The sequence below is a fragment of the Tiliqua scincoides genome, chromosome 1 (assembly GCF_035046505.1).
Source record: "Tiliqua scincoides isolate rTilSci1 chromosome 1, rTilSci1.hap2, whole genome shotgun sequence".
NCBI lineage: Eukaryota > Metazoa > Chordata > Lepidosauria > Squamata > Scincidae > Tiliqua > Tiliqua scincoides.
In genome coordinates this window covers 258,653,816-258,680,799 of record NC_089821.1, presented here as the reverse complement: position 1 = coordinate 258,680,799, position 26,984 = coordinate 258,653,816, and the positions used below count along the sequence as shown (strand labels likewise).

Here is a 26,984-nt window from a genome sequence, read left to right as displayed (position 1 = left end):
ATGTTCACTACAGATTAAGAAAAAAAGGTAGTGGTTATTCTGACCTCTGCTCTTCCCTATCTCTCACCTCCTCTTTGGGACCACATAGGTTAATTTTACTTGTGGCTTGAAACTAGAAAGCAGGTAAAATGGGAACAGGTCTGGGGAGAAGAAAGTTACAAGTGGGTTAGTAAATGTTGTGACCAGCAAGTCTTTGAAAGGGGGAGGGGGATCTATAGGTTTGAATCCAAAGAACTGGGAGCAGAGGGAGAGTGCTGTTCTGGCAATTACTGTGCTAGCAGAAGACTGCTCACAGTGTAGTGTTGCAACAGATCAGGGGGTTGTGTTACACAAGGAAAAAAGATACAGGCTCTAGTGTATTCATTTTAGTGGTATTTTAGCATATTCATCAAAGGTCCTGAGAAAAAGCTAGTGCAAAATCTTGGGGGTCATTTTTCGAACTGATTGCTAGGTTGAAAGCAGATCTTTTGTGAGAACAAGAGGCCTTTCTGTTTGAGACCTCTGGATTTTGGGCATCATTAGTAGTCTACATGCTGAATACATTTTCCTGTTTCAATATATAGGGTTCTTTTAAAAATTCCATCACCATTTATAGTTGGGGGTTCTAGTGTGTTTATGCTTTTGTAAAGTATACCTTTTAGCAGCAGATGACAGAGTTTCTTTCTTGGCGATTGGTACAGAGGGACTATGGCCGGTTTTTCTGCTTCCAGCACTTCCGTTAGTGATGCAGGACATGGAGATAGCTTCACGGAGGCCTGGCTGACCTACAAGAAAGCAATGAGAAAATAACTTGTAACAGCCTTCAAAACATCCATCTGACATTCAAATTGAGATTTATCACATTTGGGATTGGTTTTGATAGAACAGCAGCGAAGATAAAAAGGCTACACATCTGGTAAATGCATGACTGCCTTGTCAGTCAACAACTGTACTTGAGCAGTATCCAAGCAAAACAGCTCTTTGAAGTTTTTTATATTATTATTTTTAAAGCCATAAGCCACCATTTGAAACAGTTAAATTGCAATGGTTTCTACCCCCCCCCCCCCAATTTTGTAGAGGGAACATTTTGCCTTAAAAAAACCAAAAACATCAGATAGCTTCAAGCTTTGTACAGTTGTCCTCTGTGGTAAAATCTGTGAATACAATATAAGAAAAACAAATAGATAAACTAGAACATCAAAAGCTTGCTTGCATAATATCTGCTACTGGGCAGACATCAGGATGCATATATTGTATAAAATCCACTTGGTCCCCAAGACCAAGAAAATAACATCAATCCACAACAGCTAAATTGACAAAAGTCATTTTGCTGGATTAGACTGTGTCACTATGCAAGGCAGGACTCCTGATTATCTATGAAACATATGACAGATCTCTGACACCTCTTTTCTGGTAACTTGGCCTGGTAACCCATTTTCCAAAACATTTTTAATGTGGTAGCTTTTGGCCACCAGATGGCTCTTATTTCAACAGCTGCAGCAGGTTACTTCAGTATAAGGAGCCAAGGCACAATCCATTAACTTTTTCCCATTAATTACCAAAACAATATAGTGCATCAATATTATTAAAACAAAATCTTACTTTAGGAATATAAAGGAAATTGGTATGTTGTGGCTCCTATACTGTACTTAGTATGCATCTCTTTCCTTATAGAGATACTACCTAGCACAATTGGTAGGTAAAAATGGTAGCACAAGAGATTTCATAATGGTAGCACACAGGAGAAACTTTAAGGCAATTCAGTAACTCTGGTGCGTATGCAAGGATTCAGTGGCACATAAAGAGGCTCAGAAAGCAACCAGAATCACTTCAGGGTCAAAGGAAGTTCCTCATGTGCACAGGAGCAGCGGGAAACTTTGGCTAGGTTTCTCCAAGCACTGTTAACAAAATGATTTCATAGATTATTCCAAGGGAGTGGGAAGGCGGAAGCCCTATTCAAGCCATTCATTTGCTCTTGAACTGTAGGTGAACTCTTTCATTCTTCATTATCATAATAGATCAATACCTCAGAGGGTGCCACAGACGCAATTATGTGGAGACCTGAATGGGCAGGACACAATTGCAACAGCTCTAAATTTCCTGTCAGAAATAAAAAGGAAGCCATTGACACGGTGCTTCCAGGTTTCGTAAAGAAAGATAAATTTGGAATCAAGTTATGCAGCAGACATTTATTGGATGGCATAAAGTAATAAATAAACTTTAAAATCCATGCGAAAAGCTGGGGAATACTGATATTTTCCCCTGTATCTATATCAAGATCAGGATCATACTCTCTCAGTGACAAATAAAAGCTCAAAATGGAGTTCAACAAGGCAGGTTATCCCAGACAATTTCACACAGTGGCTGCATAAAGGAAATTAGAGGGTAACACGGTATGACAGAATTTGCCAATTATAAAAACATTTTTATCCCACTTTCTGGCCTGAAAACTGACATGGCAGCTAAATATTATCAACAACAAAAATAATTGCAACCAAATAGCACCAAAACACAAAACACAGTTGAAAGGTGGACCTCCCTGAGAAAGCATTCCACAGCCTAGGAAGAGGAGCCTCTATAGCAGTGTTTCTCAAACTGTGGGTCGGGACCCACTAGGTGGGTTGCAAGCCAATTTCAGGTGGGTCCCCATTCATTTCAATATTTTATTTTTAATATATTAGACTTGATGCTACCATGGTATATGACTGCACTTGTTACATGCTACAGACCTGTACTTTTAACAAGGTACTATGTATATTCTTTCAACATTGATAATAAGTTGGACTTATCCGCGCAAGTATGGATAGGATTGCAGCCTAGGATTGTTAAAATTTTCCTGCTTGATGATGTCACTTCTGGTCATGACCACTTCTGGTGGGTCCTGACAGATTCTGATTCTAAAAAGTGGGTTCCAGTGCTAAATGTGTGAGAAGCACTGCTCTATAGCATTCCTAAGCAGAAAAGGAGCCTCTACCTATCTTTGACTGGGGGAGGGGAGGGGTATATTAAATAAGGTTTCTAAAGTTGATCTGAGTACATGAATAGATTCATATAATAGGAGTCAGTTTTGGAGATATCCAGTCTATATTTAGGACTTTAAAGCACTTTGAATTGGGCCCACAAATGTTTCAGTATATGAACGCTGCCATGTATCAAAGTGCAACCACAGAAGGGAGGTAGTTATGCATATACTGACTGGCTAGACCACCCACCATTTTTGTGACATGCCAGATTCCTGCATACGTGCTTCATTTATAAATGGACAAATGGCACTGGGTTATCAAAATAATTTGCCAATCAAAATAATCCTGCAACAGCAATGTTCTTGTGCATCCTATGCACTGGCAAATATTACGTTATATGTCAATTACCAGCATAAACATCCTGAAACGTTTCAGCCTGAATAGCACTCAGCTTTATCTTTTGACTCAGGACAGGAGCCAGATGTGAGCTGAATGTAAAATGAGATCCTGTGTTCGGGTGATGAGGATTAGAGCCAAATTGCTGGAGATCAAAGAGGTAAAATGCCTTCCACAGATAATGGATTCCAACTCCATTCTGATACATTTTCATACAATAATATCTGCCAAGTTTGAGAGAACTTTCATTAAAAATCTGTCAAGTGTTCATGTGTGTGAATGAAAGATAACGTACATTTAGACAAAGCCTCCCTTAAACCTCCGTGTTTCACATAATCAGAATACAAAAATGGTCTTCATTAGTAAAATTGGAGAAAGATGAAGGCAAATTTTGTTGCAAGAGTACATTAAAAAAATTATTGCATTAAGAACAACTCAAAGTATGCTGCTTTTGAATTTTAACAACCCTACTATCCCAAATCACAAGTACTTGAACATGGTCCCCTCTCAAAGGATGCCATGTACACAAACAAAGTTTGCATGCATGTGAAGAATGGGCATAGAACAGAACCCATCTATCACAGTAAAGTGTCTCAGGTTAGGCAAGAACAAAAAGCCATTTGCAGACAGATCAAACACAGACACTACTATTCTACAATCAGAATTGAGAAATACTGTACCCTTCAATCTGAATCACTTGGGGATCTTGTTTCTAGAGGAAAAACCCAACCAGAACTGCAGGCTACACACCCTTCTGGGTGGCACAGAGTATATCTTTGAAGTACAACTAGCTCGTGTGTGTTTTAGATACTGCAGAGAACATAAATGGGACAGGGTGCGGTAGAGGACTGCAAAAGGAAACCTGGAAACATTAGGACTGCTAGTTCTTTCTCTCTCTGCCATTCTGGTGGTAACTGCATGTGGCACTGTGCTAAGATGAAATTTATTGGGAGGCCTCTTATAATGAGAGTATTGCAAGAAAGAGGGAAATAAAACTGTCAGTAGCTTATGACCATCTACTGACTGTGTTAAAAAAGCAAGAACCGCTTCTCAATCAGTGCCCTAACTCTTCCCATATCCCAGCTGCCTTCCTCAATACAGGATATATTTTACAGATATAGCTATTACTACACCTACTGCCAACAGCCTACTAGACCCTGAACAGACAGACTACATTTCAGACTACATTTCTTAAAGGAACACCAGAAAAATGTGGGGATCTACTTTTACTCCAACCTGAAACACTTTCTATTTCCTTCATTAAATTTCCAAGTAGATGACACCCTGTGCGGAGCACTTTCTCCCCCCAAATCAGATTTTATACTAGGGGGGAGAGAGGATACAATTCCCTAGCTTTACCCCTTCCCTCAAAAGTGGAAATCTAATCCAAACTATGACTAATCTTCTGCTGTGATGACCAGGTGAATAACAAACCTGCAGCAATTAACCACTGTCAAGGTCATGATCTACTCAGCAGTGCAGAAAGAAGTGGTTCTCGAACTTTTCCAACTCACGCCTCCCCTGATCCTTGTAGCCATTGGCCACGGCTCTCCATTACAACACCTCACCTCAGTTACCCCCAAAATGGGGATGAAGGTGTTATAAATGATACACTAGAAACAAGGCTGCCAGCACTCTGAGGCTGCAATCCTAACCACACTTACCTGAGAGTAAACCCCAGTGAACAAAATAGGACTTACTTCTGAGTAGACCTGGTTAGGATTGTGCCCTGAGTTTGTTAGCAGCACACCTGGAGGGTTTTAGAAAGGGGAGGGGGAGAGAAGTGATGAATTTGCTGGGGGAGAGGAAGACTTTGTTTTGTGTGTATCTGCTAATTGCAAACTGATGCAGACTGAGACCTAGAGACTGTTTGGCTGGAATCCTAACCCCACTTTCCTGGGAATAAGTCCCATTGAACACAATAGGATTTACATCTGAGTAGACCTAGCTTGGATTGTGCCTTTTGTCTTACAATTTCAGCCAACAGAGTATCCCCCCCCCCCCCAAGGAGGTAGGAGGAAAAAGGGGGCTGGCTGAAAAGGAATGGGGATTTTTATTTTTAATCAATTTTTGGAGACAAAATTTTTGGAGAGTGGCTTTTTTTCTTTTTTGAAGGGGGAAGAAAAAGAGAAAGGTGAGGACTCTGGGTTAAGCTGACACAGACCCCAAGCCTATGTAGGTCTACTCAGAAGTAAGCCCCATTTGAGTCAATGGGGCTTACCCCCAGGAAAGTGTGGAAAGGATTGCAGCCACACCCAGCAAGATTACAACTCACCCCAAAGTAGATGGGGGCTGCTCTCTCTCTCTCTCACACACACACACACACACCCAACATGCAGGGGCCACCCCTGTTCCCCCCAGGCAAGGCGGAGGGATGCAGGCTGGGGCATTTGGATAACCCCCGCCCCACTAGGAGCAGGCTGGCTCCTTCCTTCCCAAGCAGCCTTGACCAATCCCAGGATGCCCAGGGTGAGGGGCACACTGGGAAATGTAGTCCTTGGGGCGAGGCTGCACATGGAGAGAGCTCCATGTTGAGATGCGGCACCTCTGCCTGCCCAGCCAGACTTCTCTCCCACCTCCCCCCACCATGTTTCACACGCCCCCCAGCCTCACACTGCCCCACCCACCTCGTTCGTTCACAGCTGCAGAAAAGCAGTAAGTCAGGAGTGCAGCTGAGCAAGCAGAGCAGCCTCGACTCTCTCCCGGAGATGCCTGGCGATGCCCCTGGAGGCTAGCCACACCTCACTAGGGAGGAGGGATGCACAGATTGAATATCTCAGGCATAAAGCTTTGAAAAACCACCTGTCTGTAACTCACGGATGCAATAGTTAAACACTGGTAGAACTTTCACCTCTCTCAGCATAAATAACTTCCATAGAAAACAGGCCTCTAGTTGTTCAAGGACAACTCAACAGTCTTCAAAAATTACTACAACTCAATTAAAATTTTTGGTCAGTCTTAATCATTGCAAAAAACAATCTTTCATTTTAAAATGCCTTGAAAATTTGAAATGTGTTTTTAACCATGCACTTTTTAATTGTAAGCTTAAAAATCAACAGCCTCAACAACAGCTCAAAAATTAAGTGCAGATGTGTTTTTTTCATTTAACGTTAGAACAATTAAAGGAGGTTTTAGAAAACAGATTAAATCAAATGTTAAATTCTGGTTGATGAAGAACAGCACAAACTATGAATTGCAAAACTGGAAGTTAGTTTTGTAAATGTATGCTGCCCCCCCCCCTTGGTGACTTTGAATCAATTTCCCCTGTTGACTAGAGTTTGAAGCAGCTTTGCAAACCCTGGCTAAGGTGACATCTCGGAGGGTTAGAATTGATCAATGTTAGCATTGCTGATAAACTATGGTTAAAACAAGGAGGAGGGGAAATAAATGCTGAAAAAAAGAGTATGAAAGGCTGGCCACCACTTTGCTTCACAAAGAAACATCAATCTATCAGTGACACCTCTATCCATAAAACAGGATTGCGGTTTAGGTCACCTATCATCATATTCCTCAAACATACAGGTATATAGTTTTCCAGCTGATATTACAGGACATCCTCTTATAGAAAAAAAAATTGTACAAATTCAAAGTATTTAGCAAAATTATGCACACTTCTAACATGGAAACTAAACTCTGGCTATAGTTTTACGGAATTCCATCCAGCTCTGGCACACATTTGCATCTTCAGAAATGGTGCTTACGTAAAAGGCAGATAACGTATCACATTCTTATACTTTCCTCTTCTCCATACATACACCACAAAGAATTTTTCCATTAGAGAGTGTACTGGAGCCAATTCTCTTCTTTGCCTCTATTTGGCAAGAGGATGTGGTCTCTCCCTCTTTCGGGACAGATGCATTATACAGCTTTCATCAGGGAAGCAGCTCCTTTGGAGGGGGTAATAGCCTTCAAAAGCCTGCTTAATCCAAGCTGCCTCTAATTAGGGCCACTGTGTGCCATGGACATACAGGTGGAGCCTGTATCTGCGGATTATACATCCATGGATCTGCCTCAATGGGGTGGGAGGGGGGTCCCCTGGACCTGCACTGAGCAAGACTTGGCTCCACCTGAGCCCTCTGAAAGGGACCAGAGCTGCACTCCAGTCCCCTACGGAGGGCTTTCTGAAGCCCGGAGAGGCAGCATGTGTCTGCCCACTGCCTCTCCAAGCTTCAGAAAAGCCAGAATGTGCGAAAAAATGCCACTTCTGGTTTCCCAAGAGAAGCCAGAAGTGACGCTTTTTGCCTTATAAGACATTCTAAGACCCAGGGAAACCCAAGGGAAACCGGAAGTGGGTTTTTTTTTTCACCTCTCTCGGCTATTCAGAGACCAGAGAGGCAGCGGGCAGACGTTGCGCTGCCTCTGGTCTTCAGAAAGCCCTCCAGTCCCCTTTGGTGGGGTTAATGGGGCAAATTTTGCAGATTTGAGTATTTGTGAAATTCAGTATCAGTGGGGGGGGGGGGTCGAGAAGAGATCCACAGCAGATACCAAGGACCCACCTGCATCTTGAAACCCTGGGGACTGAAGTCTTATGTTACATATATTTTGACAACCTATGAGGTCCTAATGCATTTCTCTGACACCAGCAGAAATCTATTGCAATGGCAGCCCCAAGTGCCAGATACTGCCTTCTATCTTCTCCAATAATTGCTGATCTTTTTGGGGGGAGGGGCACATTATGTGAGACATCCCAAGATGAATGCTGTCATAAGAACATAAGAACAGCCCCACTGGATCAGGCCATAGGGCCCATCTAGTCCAGCTTCCTGTATCTCACAGTGGCCCACCAAATGCCCCAGGGAGCACACCAGATAACAAGAGACCTCATCCTGGTGCCCTCCCTTGCAACTGGCATTCTGACATAACCCATTTCTAAAATCAGGAGGTTGCGCATACACATCATGGCTTGTACCCCATAATGGATTTTTCCTCCAGAAACACGTCCAATCCCCTTTTAAAGGCGTCTAGGCTAGACGCCAGCACCACATCCTGTGGCAAGGAGTTCCACAGACCGACCACATGCTGAGTAAAGAAATATTTCCTTTTGTCTGTCCTAACCCGCCCAACACTCAATTTTAGTGGATGTCCCCTGGTTCTGGTATTATGTGAGAGTGTAAAGAGCATCTCCCTATCCACTCTGTCCATCCCCTGCATAATTTTGTATGTCTCAGTCATGTCCCCCCTCAGGCGTCTCTTTTCTAGGCTGAAGAGGCCCAAACGCCGTAGCCTTTCCTCATAAGGAAGGTGCCCCAGCCCAGTAACCATCTTAGTCGCTCTCTTTTGCACCTTTTCCATTTCCACCATGTCTTTTTTGAGATGCGGCGACCAGAACTGGACACAATACTCCAGGTGTGGCCTTACCATAGATTTGTACAACGGCACTGTAATACTAGCCATTTTGTTCTCAATACCCTTCCTAATGATCCCAAGCATAGAATTGGCCTTCTTCACTGCTGCCGCACATTGGGTCGATACTTTCATCGACCTGTCCACCACCACCCCAAGATCTCTCTCCTGATCTGTCACAGACAGTTCAGAACCCATCAGCCTATATCTAAAGTTTTGATTTTTTGCCCCAATAACAACAACAACAACAACAACAGGTATTTATATACTGCCTTTCTTGATCTTTATTCAAGACTTTATTCAAGGCGGTTTACATAGGCAGGCTTATCTAAATCCCTTATTAAATAGGGATTTTTACAATTGAAAGAAGGTTCTTTCTTTCAAGAATTACTACATTCAGGTGTTTTATTCCGATCTGGCTTCACATTCTGGCCTCCATCCTCCCACGCTCAGAGCAGATGGAATAGCTCGGCTTCAGCTTGTCAGCTGCTTCAAGGTCGCACGGTGCCGGTGGCCTCGAACTGGCGACCTTGTGGATGTTATCTTCAGGCAGACGGAGGCTCTACCCTCTAGACCAGACCTCCTGCATGACTTACTGACATTGAAGCGCATCTGCCATTTTGCTGCCCATTCTGCCAGTCTGGAGAGATCCTTCTGGAGCTCCTCACAATCACTTCTGGTCTTCACCACTCGGAAAAGTTTGGTGTCATCTGCAAACTTAGCCACTTCACTGCTCAACCCTGTCTCCAGGTCATTTATGAAGAGGTTGAAAAGCCCTGGTCCCAGGACAGATCCTTGGGGCACACCGCTTTTCACCTCTCTCCATTGTGAAAATTGCCCATTATTATTATTATTAATTATTATTATTAACAGTATTTATATACCGCTTTTCAACTAAAAGTTCACAAAGCGGTTTACAGAGAAAAATCAAATAACCAAATGGCTCCCTGTCCCAAAAGGGCTCACAATCTAAAAATATGCAAAGGAATACCAGCAGACAGCCACCAGAACAGACAGTGCTGGGGTAAGGTGGGCCAGTTACTCTCCCCCTGCTAAAAAAAGGAGCACCCACTTGAAAAAGTGCCTCTTACCCAATTAGCAGGGGTAAACCATTGACACCCACTCTCTGCTTCCTGGCCTCCAACCAGTTCTCAATCCACGAGAGGACCTGTCCTCTAATTCCCTGACTGTGGAGTTTTTTCAGTAGCCTTTGGTGAGGGACCGTGTCAGACGCCTTCTGAAAGTCCAGATATATAATGTCCACGGGTTCTCCTGCATCCACATGCCTGTTGACCTTTTCAAAGAATTCTATAAGGTTCGTGAGGCAAGACTTACCCTTACAGAAGCCATGCTGATTCTCCCTCAGCAAGGCCTGTTCATCTATGTGTTTTGAGATCCTATCTTTTATGAGGCATTCCACCATCTTACCCGGTATGGATGTTAGGCTGACCGGCCTATAGTTTCCCGGGTCCCCCCTCTTTCCCTTTTTAAAAATAGGCGTGACATTTGCTATCCTCCAATCTTCTGGCACCGTGGCCGTTTTGAGGGACAAGTTGCATACCTTAGTCAAGAGATCTGCAACTTCATTCTTCAATTCCTTAATAACTCTTGGGTGGATGCCATCAGGGCCCAGTGACTTCTATGCTTGGGATCATTAGGAAGGGTATTGAGAACAAAACGGCTAATATTATAATGCCGTTGTACAAATCGATGGTAAGGCCACACCTGGAGTATTGTGTCCAGTTCTGGTCGCCGCATCTCAAAAAAGACATAGTGGAAATGGAAAAGGTGCAAAAGAGAGCGACTAAGCTGATTACGGGGCTGGGGCACCTTCCTTATGAGGAAAGGCTACGGCGTTTGGGCCTCTTCAGCCTAGAAAAGAGACGCTTGAGGGGGGACATGATTGAGACATACAAAATTATGCAGGGGATGGACAGAGTGGATAGGGAGATGCTCTTTACACTCTCACATAATACCAGAACCAGGGGACATCCACTAAAATTGAGTGTTGGGCGGGTTATGACAGACAAAAGAAAATATTTCTTTACTCAGCGCGTGGTCGGTCTGTGGAACTCCTTGCCACAGGATGTGGTGCTGGCGTCTAGCCTAGACGCCTTTAAAAGGGGATTGGACGAGTTTCTGGAGGAAAAATCCATTATGGGGTACAAGCCATGATGTGTATGCACAACCTCCTGATTTTAGGAATGGGTTAAGTCAGAATGCCAGATGTAGGGGAGAGCACCAGGATGAGGTCTCTTGTTATCTGGTGTGCTCCCTGGGGCATTTGGTGGGCCGCTGTGAGATACAGGAAGCTGGACTAGATGGGCCTATGGCCTGATCCAGTGGGGCTGTTCTTATGTTCTTATGACTTATTGATCTTTAATTTATCAATGAGATCTGAAACATCTTCTCTTTTAACCTCTATCTGACGTAACTCCTCGGTCAGGAGGGGCCGTTCGGGCAGCAGTATCTGCCCGAGGTCTTCTGCCGTGAAGACAGATGCAAAGAACTTATTTAATTTCTCTGCCATCTCTAAGTCTCTATGGCCCTATGGCCAGGACTATGCTTTCTCCTGCTTCACTCAAAATATTAAGAAATAATAAAAACAGTCAGACATGAATGAAATAAGTTGACAACCATAAGTTGCACACTTGAGCTCTTAATCTAACTACTACAAGGAAGAGCTGAAGAACATATTGCAGTTCACCTTTTTGTTGTTATAGCCAATGAGTAACTTTTATTCCTTTATAGCAAAAACCCTACCTCCTAAACAGCACTAGCTATTATTCACCATACCAATCCCGAGGTATGACTGATGTGTACATCTAGAATCCCTTACTGAAAAGGAACAGCTATCCCTAGGATAGCTTACAGCAATGGTTCCCAAACTGTGGGTTGGGACCCACCAGTGGGTCGGGACCTGATTTTTGGTGGGTCACAAAACTTGCAAAGAAAATGTATTGAGCACTATGGAAACCAAAAAGGACCAGCACATCCATGTTTACTCACAAGTAGGTGATTGTGCTTTGCTCTAGTCCGATGGGCAGGCCAAAGGGAACACAATGCCACCAGATTGGTTTCAATCTGATAAATGTGGAACTCAACAAATGCAATAGAACGCAGCCCCCGCCATAGTAAAAAGGGTAAAAACAGAATAGCTGGTAAAATGAAATTTTTTTTTAATCTTGTAAACTAGGTTGATCCTGATAGAGTGTCATTTTTAAAAGTGGGTCCGAGTGTTAAAAAGTTTGGGAACCACTGTTGTAGAGGTATATGAAAGTTACCAAGAGTAAATAAATTATCTACAAGTACATGCTTACTAAAGTAGTTTGCATGTATCCCCTTTCCTGCCTTACCTCCCTGAGGCCACAATCCTATCCACACTTACCTAGGAGAACATCTGATTGACTCTAATGGGAATTATTTTTGAGTTGCCATGCACAGGATTGGTTTCTGAATACTGATGCTTTAAGAGTCTTCACCTAGTCCTGTTTAGGTAGCAGAGAAGACAGCTAAGAACACAACAAAGGAAGGCAGGAACAAGTTGTGCTCTCATCCTCAGTGCACTCCTTTTTCATTTAAGTAGACTTCTCACTCCTTAGCTTTCTAAAATCCATTTAGTTTGATCCTCAGTCTTCAAATTTTACCAGCACCCCCGCCCCACATAAGACTAGAGTCGACATAAGGTGACCCCAGTTTCACAGACATTTGGTTTGCTGGAAAAGGAGTTTGCTTCCAAAAGTGTGAAACCAATTTTGCTGCTATTATGAGAACTGAAGATCAATTCTTCATTTACTCTTATGATTTTTTCAGAACTCTCATCAAAAAAGAACATGGATCTAACGGAAGCCGAATGTTAGTTTTTTCTTGGAATTCTTCTTTCTAAAGGCTGGCTGTGAACACTACAAGCCATCTTTTACTTGGAAGGAATAGCTTTTCCCCCATCAGCCCAATAATGTGGCCTGGGTAGCTGCCTACAGGGGCAGAAGGAACACAAAAAGTAGACAAGTGGTTCAAAACATTGTTTGACTGGTTGAAAACTCAAAACATGGTTCACTCTGCAATTCCCCTGCAGCCTCAGAATAATGACTCACCCAAGACCTGCGAACATTCTCTGGAAAAGGATAGCTTGCAGAATGGGAAGCTGCAGCAAGAAGGGGGGGGCAGCAAAAATCACCCCCTCGCTTACAAAAGTGGAAATGCCATCTGTTTACACGTGAATAACATCAGATCCAAGTTTACTACACACTGCGCCATGGTGTGATGCCCAAACCAAGCTCTTTTGTTGCCACTATTGCCAGCGTAAGGATGTGGTCACAGAATAGAAACTTCACTGGTCCACAGCCAAGATATTCGCACTAACCTGCAACTAAGATAGTCATACAAATTATACACATACAGATACTATTCAACTAGAATTGGCCTTTTCAGCCACACTAGATGCTGTTCCAGAACCACCTTTCAGAGCGTGATACCATAGTCTTTCGAGACTGAAGGTTGCCAACAGAATAGAAGTTGGCCTTGATGAATTTCCATTGCAATTCATGATGATAGCTAGGGAACTTCTACCATCTTTACAACAGTGTAACCAAATATTAGCCAACTCCTTTCCAAAAGCTCTAGATTGGCTGGTGTTTCTGTAATTAATGGACCAAGCATTCATTATGCTTTTGTGCTTTGAAAAAAGGATTTGTGTGTAGCTACTGTCAATAATAAAAGTATTAGAATGCTGCTAATGGCTCTTAAAACAACAACTTGCTTTTATAAAGGCAAACTTGCATCATTCACTTGTCACAAACCCTCTCATAATATCGTTCTACTTCCTCAAATGCATTTTTGGAGTGGCATCATAACATTTAGCCAACTCTTTATCTTCATTTCTAAAGGAAGTATGTTTGGCCTGCTTTAAAACAATAATATGCAAAAGTACTTTTGAATAACCACACATTTTGTTTTAGGACTAGTTAGGTTAACTCCTTGATCACAAGAAATAACTGAGCAGATCGCAAGAGATATTTCAACGTATTTGCAGACCTTGTACTAGCTCTGCTGATCTTGGCAAACGCTTGACCCAAAGAGTAATTTTGAAAATGAAATAGCAGGCATGATGCAAAGTGAAGTGATACACAGTTTATAGCTGCCTTGACACTCACTATGAGAAGGAAAGGCGGAATAAAAATTTGATAGATAAATAATAGTTTACACCAAGTCTTCCTGCCTGCAAACACACAAGTATAGATGCAGACATATAAGAGGTAGTGCAGACATATAACGGTATTTGTACTGTTCCTGGGTTCATACTGTTGCAAAATTATACATCAGGGTGAAGGAAATATGGATGCGAGTTTCATTTATTAATAGCGTATTCAGTCTGAATACAGAAAGTGCCTCCACTTTCTCCAAAGTTCTAACCATTGGCTTTTGTTTTTAAGATGGATTCTGAGTCACTTCGCACCTTCCACTTCAAAAAATAAGTTTACCCTTCCTATAAGACACCTCTACTGGTACCACTGCCAAACCAGAACATTATTTTGCTAACTTTCTTGAGGAAGGGAAAGAGGAGGGGCAAACAGGCAATTTTATGGGGACACAGACTTCACTTAGGGTGCAATCCTAACCAACCTTCCAGCACTGGTGTAACTATGCCATTGGGGCATGTGCTGCATCCTGCAGTTGGGGGGCAATCATGGAGGCTTCCTCAAGGTAAGACAATATTAGTTCCCTTGCCCTGGATTTGGATTGCCCTTATGTCCATGCTGGAAAGTTGGTTAGGATTGCAGCCTGAAAGTTTTACTGTGGGGAACGAGTTACTTTTATTGTAGATAGTGTGGGGGGTGTCCTTTTGCTTTTCCTTAGAAAACTATTCTTTTATGGGTGCAGTGGCAGCACTGCTTAATTCTACTAGCGCAGTGACTACTTAGTTAGTATTACCAACAAAAGGATTACGGAAGGAGGTCAAAGCAGCAGCAACTCTTACAAAATTATAATTTATAAAATTGCAGGACAATTAAAAATTTTTAATTGCAGGACAATCTTACTAGATGCACAAAATTGACAAATGACATCTCACTTTGCATATATTTGAATTTTTAACCAAATGTCATAATCTTAGTCTCTTAAATATCTGTAGGCTCTTTAAAGAGATAGGCCAGATTGAGCAAGAAGCCCAAGGAGTTTGAGATCACCCCCCCCCATCTCTCTTGTGTCTTCTTAATACTCTCTCTCCTAGAAAATGCTCATCTTCCTGCATGCTCTATTTACAGGCACTGCAGAAGTGCTATTTCCTTCCTGGCTACAATCACTTGCTGCCACACTTTTTCACTTAAGCTAAAATACAGTTGCAGCAAGGGAAACAGTTTATGCAGCCGTATATTTTCAATTAAAATGCACTCTTGAGGTCACCACAAATCTGTGGTAACAAACATCCTGAAACTAATAGCTTATGGAGCATAATGGACATGGTATGGAAACATATGCACTGTAGCCAAATCCCCCTACAGCTGGTGTGGGAGGAAGTTTGATACTTGGGTGCAATTGAACAAGCTACCCCATTTCCATCCCAAGGTGACATGTGCTTGTGAATATATGAATAGCTTCTGAAAGCTTTGGTCATAGTCGGCTGTAACAGTCTGATCATACTTTATTTTAATGCTTATTGGCTATATTACATGTCTATTGCTGGCTTAGAATGCACTATCAACCATCCCAGTGCTTCAGGGCAAGGAAAGACAGAAATATGCAAATATAAAATAAGTTTAAATCCAGATGTTAAGCAAAGACAGCCTGAATGAATGAAAGGTGATGTCTGTTCCTTTATCTATGCCAATTTCATTTTAACACTTGCATTTGTCATGAAGTAAAGAATGTCTCAATTATAAAAGACTGGTGAGTGCACCTTCTGAGTTTTAAAATGATTGCAGTGTTACAGTAGCTCAAACTTCCATATGTTTATCCTTATAGGCTGAACCAAAGTGACTTTTTCAGTTGCCTGTTCATATACTGTGCATCAAAAATTCTTTCCTTCCATTGGCAATGCTTCACAGCTCTTCTCAAACATTTTGACCATACTTTGAATAGCATTATCTCTAGGGAACAATGAAGTTACTTGCTAAGAGGTCTATAAGGCAGGGGCCCCACTTTGGATCACAAGGGAAACACCAAATCTGATTTGGAAAACACCAAATCTGAAACAGCTGAGTAATACTGACACTCAAAGGAGCAACCAGAACTCCCTTTGGTTGTTTTCTTTCACAAAAAGCTATCACCACAGGCAGTCTTTTTGTACGTAAAATCTGCTCACTTTACTGACAGCTACAAGGTTGCCCACAGAATGTGGAAGCACTGAAGTTTCTTCCTAGATAGTTCAAACTCTAGGTGGTACCATTTTGGATATCTGTGAATAAGACTGTCCATGGATCCAAGTCCATGGATCTCAAATGAAGAAACTACTGTCGAAGACTGTAGCAGAAAATATAGTAAAAACAGCAGAGAACTGCACTAAATCTGATTTACCAGTCTATTTTAGTACTGTCTGTTCCCACCAGCACTATATATTTTGAGGTTAAAAACTGAAAATATTTGGCCCAACCCTAGTATCAACTCAGTTTCTGTACATTCAACTTAAAGATTCTGATGATTCCTGAGCTACATTTAAACAAGACCAGATGATGCCCCTTTTCAAAACCAGAGCAGGATGATTGAAACCTATAAAACCAAACTGTTAAAAATGAACACACTGTGAACTGAGTTGAGTAACATACCACATTTTGAAAATTTTCAAAAATCACAAGATTTCCAGGACAACCAATTTAGCAGAAGTAACCAGAATTTTGCTAGTATTTCTAATTCTGAGAACAGGAAGTTATTTTAGTTGTCCACCTAATCATGAAACCAATTGTTCTCTTCAAAAAGGGTAGCCTGACTATAATAGAGAGATGCATGATGGAGTCCATTTGGTGAGGTGTGTATTCATTAGACACACTGAACGGAAGCTAAATGGCAAGACTAGTGTGCATTAGGGCCAAGACCGACTGTAATAAGGTCTTACGTAGAAGCCTGGAAGAGGCTTTCTGCATAAGACCTGAATACACAGACCAATATCACCTCCATCATTCTACTTTCTAGCTGGTTTTTAAATACAATCAGACTCTCCTACCTACACCAGGTCCTTCACTGTCTCCAAAGTGAGAAAATGCTAAGTTAGTCCTCTAACCAGAGGCCTAATCAATGTATTTAAATGAGCCATCAGTAAATCCAGAAATGAAAGTCAAAAACTTCACCAGTTCAAAATGAAATGCTGTAAAGAATTAAAAACAAACTACAGGATAATTCAGACAAAAAAAAAAGTACATGGTTGTCCAAATTTCTACCTTATCAGAATCCTTTCTGATAAGAAATCCTAGCATAGCTGCATAGAACCCATGTTTATTACAGAAGACTTTGTTCCATATTCTAGGTTAGATATTTATAACTGCAAGCTCCTTGGTGGAAGGGACTTGTCTATCTTTCCTATGCAACTCTAAGTTGCCACATACACCAACAGCAGTGTTATTAATACCACCATCACTCCAGGCCTGGTATGTATATGTTTAAGTGAAAGCATCACATACACATCACCAGTTAACCTTCATACTCCACCCCCTTCCTTCCCCCTCCCTGCGTCAGTATCTAGACTGGAAAAATCTGGGGCCGAGAAGTATCTTTTCACTTTATATAAAGTACCATCTACACTGATGGCATTATATAAACATTAGTACTGTACATATTAATGCCCTGTTTCTTAGGAGCTTAAGAAACATTAATGAACTGCATTAAAAATTCCAAAAATTGAACAGAAAAGTGTTTGCACTACAGGTTCACTTTACCTTTACTGGGTGTGGACTTTCTCACAGATGCAACATGATCTTCAGAGATGGCGAGACGTCTCAATACATCTGCCAAGGCTGCTTTCAGCACTGTGATTTCATCTTCTTGCTGTTGCACTCTCAGTTCTAGAGCCGAAAGGCGGTCCTGGACATCAGATGTACTTGCTGCAGAAATGCTGTCATCTGTTTAAAATAGAAATTTATTCATTTTTAGTTAGACACTTAAAACTCCATCTTTCAGTTACTAACAGATTCAACAATATAAATTCATCGTCAAAATAAAAATCAAATAATAAGCAACATAAAACCCACTAAAAAGTGAAATAAATCAATAAGAAAATAGAGAAATAGCAACACAGCATTACAGAAGACATAAGAAAAATCTAAGTGTGTGGAAAACCAAAACAGTAGTAAGAATATGCCAAGACACTAACAGAAAGAGGATCAGATGGGTAAGATAACCCACATATAACAACCAAAATACCCTGTCCAACATCCCAACCACTGCACTTCTGACAGTGGTAGGTTAGAACTCAAGAGTATTCATGATAACTTCAGTGAGCAGGTGGAATCACGTAGAACAGTATTTCTCACACTTTTTGCACCAGGACCCACTTTTGAGAATGAAAATCTGTCAGGACCCATCAGAAGTGATATAATGATAGGAAGTGACATCATGAAGCAGGAAAATGTTTAACAATCCCAGGTTGCAATCCTACCCATGCTTACCCAGGAGTAAGTCCCATTTACTATGACAGACACAATAGCCTGTTAAAAGAAGAGATCTGTAACATTTCCCCAAATGCAGTCACATACCATGGTAGCATCAAGTCTAATATATTATAAATAAAATATTGAAATGAATGGGGACCCACCTGAAATTGGCTCGCAACCCACCTAGTGAGTCCCGACCCACAGTTTGAAAACACTGATGTAGAAAAACATGACTCTTTAAATACCATTGTTCAAAAACAGTTGAGTGCCATGAAGATAGTGATTTGTTTGTTATGCGACTTATCTCCAACTTACCCACAAACTGATCACTACCATCCCAATCCAGTACCAATACCCTGAAGATATCTCCAGCAGAATAAGTGTAGCTGTAGCCCAATATCAATTGAGACAGACTCATGTGATCACAGAGGCAATAAAATCCAGAGCTCCTCCACACTGTGGCCTCAATGGGGACTTTGAATTCTCTCATAACTATCAGCCTGGGGATTTGGCTACTGCACAGAGGCATTTTTAAATAGCTCCTCCACACTCTTTGGACATGCGGGCAGTTTTTCCATCTCAGTGTTGTGGCAGGCAGCTGTGTAGAACTGGTTCACAAAGTGCTAACAGATGCCACATGGGTCGATTTAAAAGTAGCTGCCATGTGGTAGCCGAGACACACAGATCCACCCATACGTGATATGATGCAGATTTATTCTCATGAGAGCTGCTATGAATCATACATACAAGATCTGGCCTTGGAATATGCCAAGCTGATTTTTTGGATCAAATACATAAAAGGAATAAAATTGTTTCATTAGGATATGGCAGTGACTCCTCAACCTTTCCTACTGACTAACTTTTATTTCTGGCTCATACTCATAGAATTCTTTTGTATGCAGAGGTGGATTCTTTCATGAGAACAATACTGAATTCAAAGGATGCTTAAAAGCAATGCAGAGACATCTTTTAAAACTATTTGTGGAGGATTGTTTATCAAGACTATGACTAGACCTGACTAGAGAGCCAGGGTGGTGTAGTGGTTTGGGTGGTGGACTTAGACCTGGACGAACCAGGATCAAATCCCCCCCGTAGCCACGAAGCTTCCTGAGTGACCTTGGGCTAGTCACTTTCTCTCAGCCTCACCTACCTCACAGGGTTGTTGTACCATTTAAAATGGTAATAATGTACAAGTTTTGTTCTGAATGAGATACTCTAGTGTAGTGGTTCTCAAACTTTTTAGCTATGGGACCCACTTTTTAGAAGGACGACTGAAGGGCCAACAGGAAGTGATGTCATTAACCTGGAAGTGATGTCATGGACGGAAGTGATATCATCAAATAGGAAAACATTTAACAGCCTCCATACTTGATTGATTTGATTTTGTTGTAAGTATTAAAAGTTTACAATAAATGTAAGTTTAAAGATTTAAGAACCCCCCTCCTAACTTTCCTAATCAATTGCTGATCTGTTTTAAAAAAATTATCTAAACATTTTAAAGGCTGCAATCCTATTTTAAAAATAAAATGCACACTGAAATGAATGGGGAACCAAATGAATTTGGCTCGCAGCTCGCCTAGTTGGTCCTGACCCACAATTTGAGAAACACTGCTCTAGTCTTTGTAAGCATGAGAGTAAGCAAGTGAGTGTAAATTTAAAGAAAACAGTATTCCTGTAATAACTGGAATCAAAAGGCATCGAAAGATATTAGTCAGAATTCAAACCTTCAAGCAAACCTACTACAACAAACGGAGTTTACTTACACCAGTCTATTCCTTGATTACTGATATTGGTAGATGGTTCAAATATCCTACCTACAGAATATGCAAGAAGTTTCACTGTAAAGTTAAAAAAAAATTAAATGATTTCAAATTTACAGTATAAACATTTTCCTAAGTTCTGTCAGGAAGACATGGTAAACAAGCAAAAGAGTAGTTCCATTACAAAAGAATCTAGATCAGCAGTTCCCAAAGTCCTACTTGGACAGGTGAGTGTTTCGGGGGGGGGGAGGGTGTCCCAATGATGCCACAGTGATTGCACCGCCACATGAACCCAGGGGCTTTCCCCCTTATGTGGGGCAGGGGGTTCTGCTGGCCTTGGAGAGGATCTGGGAGACACATAGCCCCCTTCGCATGAAAACCGAAATTGCGCTCCGATCCCTAAATGAAGTGATTTCCAGCACTGACGAGACCCATGGAGGGGGCTCCAGGCCTCCCAGACCCTCCACAAGCCAACAGGACCCCCGATGTGAGGGGGAAAGCCCCTGGATTCTATTGCTGGGGTGCCATCAGGACACCCATTACTGGGTCACTCTCCTTAAGGAGGAATAGCCCAGTTCTGGTTCCCAATGGTGAATCACAACCCACCACTTTGGTAACCACTGATCTAGATATCATGTTTCACTATCCAAACGCATGATGGCAATGTGATACTGTGCATTCAAAGTGCTTACTAACAAAAGCATCATGTTGCAAGATGTGGTGGTAGAAGTACTTTCCTGGATATATGTTCAGCTCTACTGAAGTAAACTGGCCACTTGGGGTCATCACACAGATAGAGCCAAAATTGATAATGGAAAAATAGGACGATAGACAGACTGGTCAAGAAGTTGTGGAATCTCTAAAGGTTATTAGCAGGAGGATGAACGAGCACCTGTTATGTCTAGGGATAGTCTAGGGAATTTGCCCTTCCAACTCTGATTCTATTTCAACACAGACCACATTCAATAGATGCACATTTGCAGCTCTCACATCTCTTTAGAGAGGACTTGCATAGCTTGCATGCAAATGTAAATATCACATTGTTATGGATATTTTGAACCATTTAATATTTAACGTGTATGCTGACCCACCCCTCTTGGGTCTTAAGCAGCTGGACTGTTGGTGACAGAGATGCATGCATCTCTAATGATTGGGCTAAAAGAAAAGGGTGAAACATTTCTAACATAGTTTACTGTTACATCTGTTGCTTAGGCAGAATTCATTTTAATGCACTGCATCTACTGGCGCATAATTCATTGAGGCCTGGGTAACCAATTCCAGTGGGTAAGGCCACTATTTCTCAAACTATGGCTCAGGACCCACTAGGTGGGTCACCATTCATTTCAATATTTTATTTTTAGTATATTAGACTTGATGCCAACATGGTATGTGACTGCATTTGGGGAGATCTGTACTTTTAACAGGTTACAATATACAGGTTGAGTCTCATTATTTGCGAGAGTTCCATTCCCAGAACTCACCTGGATGGCAAAAAATGCACTAAAGCAAATCAATTTAAAAATCAAAGTTCCTTTGGACTGGTGATTTAAAAACAGACTTGCTGACCTTTGGAAATGCACACAGCAGCAATCAGTCTCTCTCCAGGTGCTTAGGCTTCATTAGTAGGCAGCAATCCCTCAGTTCACCAGGAGCCACAGTGAGGGGGAAAGCATGGACATGATAATCACTGCCATTTAGCCCTCCTTCATATGCTCAGGGGGAAGGGAGGGGTTTTCCTTGTGCCTGGAGAAAGAATGATTAATGGATTCTCAGCTGGTTGCCCTCTCTCTCACATTAAAGAGGCTATTGCCAAAGCACTGTTTTCTTTTAATTTAAAGCAAGGGTGCCCAAACCTTGACTCCCAATGCGACTCTCAGGGAGCCCCAAGTCTCCAATGAGCCTCTGGCCCTCTGGAGATTTGCTGGAGCCCACACTGGACCGACGCAAGTGCTCTCAGTGTAAGGGTGACTGTTTGACCTCTCGCGTGAGCTATGGGATGAGGGTCCCTCCACTGCTTGCTGTTTCACATCTGTGATACAGTAGTGGCAGCAAAGGAAAGGCTAGCATTGGTTTGTGCAAGGCCTTTTATAGGCCTTGAGCTATTGCAAGACCTTTATTCATTCATATAAGTTCCATCTCTAATATATTCATTTATTCAAATTTGAAATGTAAATTAATTCTTCTTTTTCCTGGCCCCCGACACAGTGTCAGAGAGATGATGTGGCCCTCCTGCCAAAAACTTTGGACACCCCTGATTTAAAGGGTACTTCTCATCACGTTGAGATAGAAAAATCTGTGGATAATTAGGTTATACCTCTAATCACTTGCATGACTGTCTGTCTACAACAGTAAAAAGCAGTTTTTTAAACTGTGATTTTAAAGGGATGCATTTTTCCCCTTCTCCAGGGATCAGCACATTCCTTCTCATTTGCAGGGGCCATTCATGTTGAGTCAAATCCGTGTATAACAAGGTTGGACCTGTATATGCTTTAAACAATGATAGTCAACGGGGCTTACTCCTGGGTAAATGTGGATAGGACTGCAGTCTAGGATTGTTAAAAAAATTTTCCTACTTAATGGTGTCACTTTTGGCCATGACATCACTTCCATGTTAATGGCATCACTTTTGGTGAGTCCCGACTAGATTATCATTCTAAAAAGTGGATCCTGGGCTAGAACCACTGCTATAGGCCATTCTGAACAGAAAGGGGAGCTAGGATTGTCTGCCTTTCCTATGAATGTTCCATCTCCTTCATGGTACCCAAAACTGGGAGTAAAATCAACAGTAGTCAACCTGGAATGAAGGAAATAAGTATCTGACATGCCCTGAAAAGGATGCACCTTTTAAAAATAGCTACTAGCCATGATTGCTCAATGGTACATCCCTGGGAGAGACAGTTGGCCTCTGAACAACAGATACTAGAGGCTATCATCTTGCACGGATTGTGAGCTCTCAGAGGCATCTGGCTAGCTGCCCTTTGGGATAAGATAAACATTAAGATCAGGATTCTGTTTATTTAAGAAAATGTATATTTCTTTATTCCAATCCTACAAAGGTCAAGGTAGTTTACAAACAGAATTTAAAACTATTATAAATAAGACCAACAGCAAGTTAAATTAAGACTAAAGAGCAGCACAAAAACTCATCACCAATTAAGATTAAAATCAAACCAATTGAAGACCTGCTGGAAAAGCCAAGTCAGATATTGAAGACTGGATGCCAAATGAATATCCTGAAGCAGGAAGTTCCAAGCCTTGCAGGGCATCATGAAGAAGGACCTCTTACCACCAGCTGAAACTAAGAAACGGGAGGAACACGAGAGAGGTTCTCTCTGGCTGATTTTAATGAGTGTGTATCTCTAGCTCTTATTCTCTCCTGCAACGGAATTCTTAAGAATGGATGAAAGATGCAAAGCAGTGAAGGAAACAGGCAAGGACATCAACAAAGAAGTAGCCAAAGAGAAAGGAAATTAAAGTTTCACACAGAAGGGGGAGGGCTGAAAGGGTGTGTGCTGACAGGAAAATTGAGCTTTAGATGCATGTCGATTGTGACTTGGTAAAATGTGGGAAAAGGACAGAATTTTCCATATTGCTTTGCTAATCAAGTCTACGCTTGCAAAACACAAGCATGCATACATAAACAAATAGTGTCCTGTGTTCATTTAAAAATCAAATTACCAAATATGTATAAAATGAGAATTGCAAACACTTTTCTCCTGATCCTGGTCTGCGGGCACACACTGTAAAATATACTCTGCTATGAACCATGTGAATTCAAAATACAACTAGTAAGAGTTTTATTCAAAACAGTATGGAAAGTGCTTTTGCAAACTTGCTCGACATTCCTTGCTTATTTCAACAAACTTGGGTACATTTTGTGTTTGTGGTGTGGTCTCTAGTACATATCTGCCCAGAAGGAAAGTTGTGTTTAAACCCATCATTTCCTGATCAATTCTGAGACATTATTTCAAAACAAAACTGAAAAAAATATTGAAGTCATTATGCTGGATAATTTAAGACAGAGTCAGCCTGACTCCTCATTTATGGACTGTTTATTTTGTTCTGTCACTGATGTTAGTTTGCAAGTATTCGTTATCCAAGCTCATGAAATATGGAGTAGTCCTTCAGATGGATTTACTCCAGACATTAAGGTAGCTTCCTTATAACACAAGGTCACTTTGAACGGTGTGAATGCCCATATTAACTTTGCAATATTCAAGATCTGTATATTCTGCGCTATGTAAAACAGAACGTAGTGGTTCTTTAATGAAGAGACCGGCAAAGGCAGTAAGAGAAGGGAAATAGCTATTTTTCTTGAACCCAAACTGTTAGCTAAAAGTTTGCACTGGTACAGACCTGGGCTAGAATGAACCACTTGAGTTTCCCTTCACATGCATATAACTGGGTGAAGAGGTACCGTATTTTTCGCTCTATAAGACGCACTTGACCATAAGACGCACCTAGTTTTTAGAGGAGGAAAACAGGAAAAAAAATATTCTGAACCAAATAGTGTAATAAAATATGTCTCTCCGCTGCTCTGTTTCCATGCTCCTTAGCATATTTTACTACCTCTAGTTTAAAAGGAATTTTATATGCTAGCCTTTTCTGCTTTATCATCCTTGCACTGGTAGAATGAGGTACTGTAGTATTGTTCTGCAAGTGCATTGTCACTAAGCGCTGAACATTTGCATTACCACTGAGCGACTGCATTTGCATTTCAATTTACATTTGCATTACCATTGCATTACCATTGAGCGAAGGCAGGACCCTGGTCAGGGGCAGAAGCACCTGCCAAGGAGGCTCTGCTGCCCTGAGAACACCTGCAGCTTTGCAGTATTTGCTCCATAAGACGCACACACTTCCCCCCCCCCACTTTTTTGGGGGGGAAAAAGTGCGTCTTATGGAGCGAAAAATACGGTATCTCATGAAGTCTGGGTTGCTAGCACCATCCAGGCTGTGAGCTGGCTCCTAGCCATGCTGCCAAGTCATCAGAACAAAGGCTGCAAATCTGTATGCACCTGCATCTGCACAAGTCTTGCAAAAAAGCCATGGGACACAGACATGCAGAACAATAAACAATTTATAAACAAAAAAATTGCAGCATTGGCTCTTCTATATGCATCTCTTTGTGTAGATCCATTCATCTCAATGGGACTGGATCTTTGGGGGGAAAAACATGAACACTAGCACAATGGATTGTGCCCTTTTGGGCACAGAGCCGGAAAAGCCAAATCTGCTTCAAAAACAAAACAAAACACACAAGAGGAAAAGACAGAAATACTGATTAATTATGACACTTATGGCACAATTCTAACCAGGTCTACTCAAAAATAAGTCCTATTTTGTTCAATGGGGCTTACTCTCAGGAAAGTGTGGTTAGGATGGCAGCCTTCAGTAGGTAAATAGTGGTAAACGCTCCCCAGCACTTCTCATCTATACTTGACAATTCTGTAGTGAGGGACATGTCAGTCTACAGTTTGTGGGAGAGTTATCAAGAATGATGAAGCATCTGTAGAGCACTTTGAGCATGCAAACTTCATATGTATTGTATGGATATGTAACAGTGTACTGCAAACATGTAAAGCAAATGGCAAGCCTACTTTTTAAAACACAAGCAAGCTAGCAGGATTCAGAAACCTAGAATTATGTTGTCCATTCAAGAATTTTTAAGCTCTCCATTCCTAAATATTTATTCCAAATTAAGTTCAAGTGAAATCGAAGGCTTATTTCCATAGCTGTAAATACTTAATCAGTAAAGCTAAAGTGGGAGATGTTTTGTGCTAAGTATCTCCAACATACTTCACATGCAGTACTCAAAGCTCTTATTGGATACAGGTTAACCACCACAGAAATTCCTGGTGGATCACAGTTTCCATCATAAAATTCATGGCTTCTATGTGTATCATACTGAGGGGCTTTAAGAGAGAAATTATTAGGCAAATTCCTCCAGCGATTTGTCTGCCATTTTACAGAAGAAATTTCAGAAAAAGACGAGGTAAATACAGGAGGACTGCACAGGAAACACAAGATTTGATAAGCTGATAAATTGATCAGCTTGATAAATTGATAAGCTGATGCTAGTATGCAGAGGATTTTCAGTGCCATGCTACTCTGTGTGTTCATGTAGTGCATGGCCATCATATTGTTCATTAGAATCTGCACTACATGACCCTTCAAAGATAAGAAGGATTTTAGTGGTTTGAAGAAAGCTAGCAGTCCCAAGGAGAAGGTTTGGAAATTCTATGTTGTGGTCAATCCTTATTAAGGTAATCACCAAGGAGTTTAATGTCTCCAGCATCTACAATCTTTAAATATTGTCCAAATTCTTTTAATCTAAATCAGTGGTTCCCAAACTGTGGGGTCCTTGGCCCACCAGTGGGTCATGACTCAATTCTTGGTGGCTTGCAAACTGACTAGGCAGATTAGGCTATGTGCATCAAGGGTTAAACAAGCTGCTAATGGGGAGAGGAGCACTGCTGCAAAATCACTATTATAGCCACAGAGACTTGAGAGGCTTGTAAGTGAAACATTTTTTTAGGTGGGTCCCAAAGCTAAAAAGTTTGGGAACCACTGATCTAAATCCATTACTCCCCGATACACAGGCCAACACACCTTTTGCTTCCTTAAACGTTACACCAATTCCTGGGTATATTTGGGATGCTGATTCCAAAAATGGCATCTGTTTTGCCCCTATCACGTCTAGTTTTGGAGATATAGTATAGCCTCTTTAGTGAATGGTTCAAGCAGCTTCCTCACATGAGGAAGCCTACACCATGGCTTCCTTATGAGGAAGCTGCTTGAACCATTCACTAATGAGGCTATACTATATCTCCAAAACTATACGTGATAGGGCAAAACGGATGCCGTTTTTGGAATCAGCATCCCAAATTCATATCACACCACCATAAAGTTTGGGGAAAACTTTTCTGACCCTCAGTTTTGTAGGCCTGTGTAATTCTCTTAGA

At 41.5% G+C, this 26,984-nt stretch overlaps 1 protein-coding gene across 2 annotated transcripts in view; it reads right to left on the bottom strand.

Annotated features, from left to right (window-relative positions):
- Positions 1-26,984, bottom strand: part of EML4 (EMAP like 4) — a 92,570-nt gene that overhangs the window by 59,542 nt on the left and 6,044 nt on the right. For both annotated transcript variants that reach the window (XM_066623342.1, XM_066623333.1), the window contains exons 2-3: positions 17,546-17,728; positions 635-764 (exon numbers count right to left, since the gene is read on the bottom strand). In XM_066623342.1, coding sequence (XP_066479439.1) covers positions 635-764; positions 17,546-17,728 — 313 coding nt within the window. The remainder of the gene's footprint in view (positions 1-634; positions 765-17,545; positions 17,729-26,984) is intronic.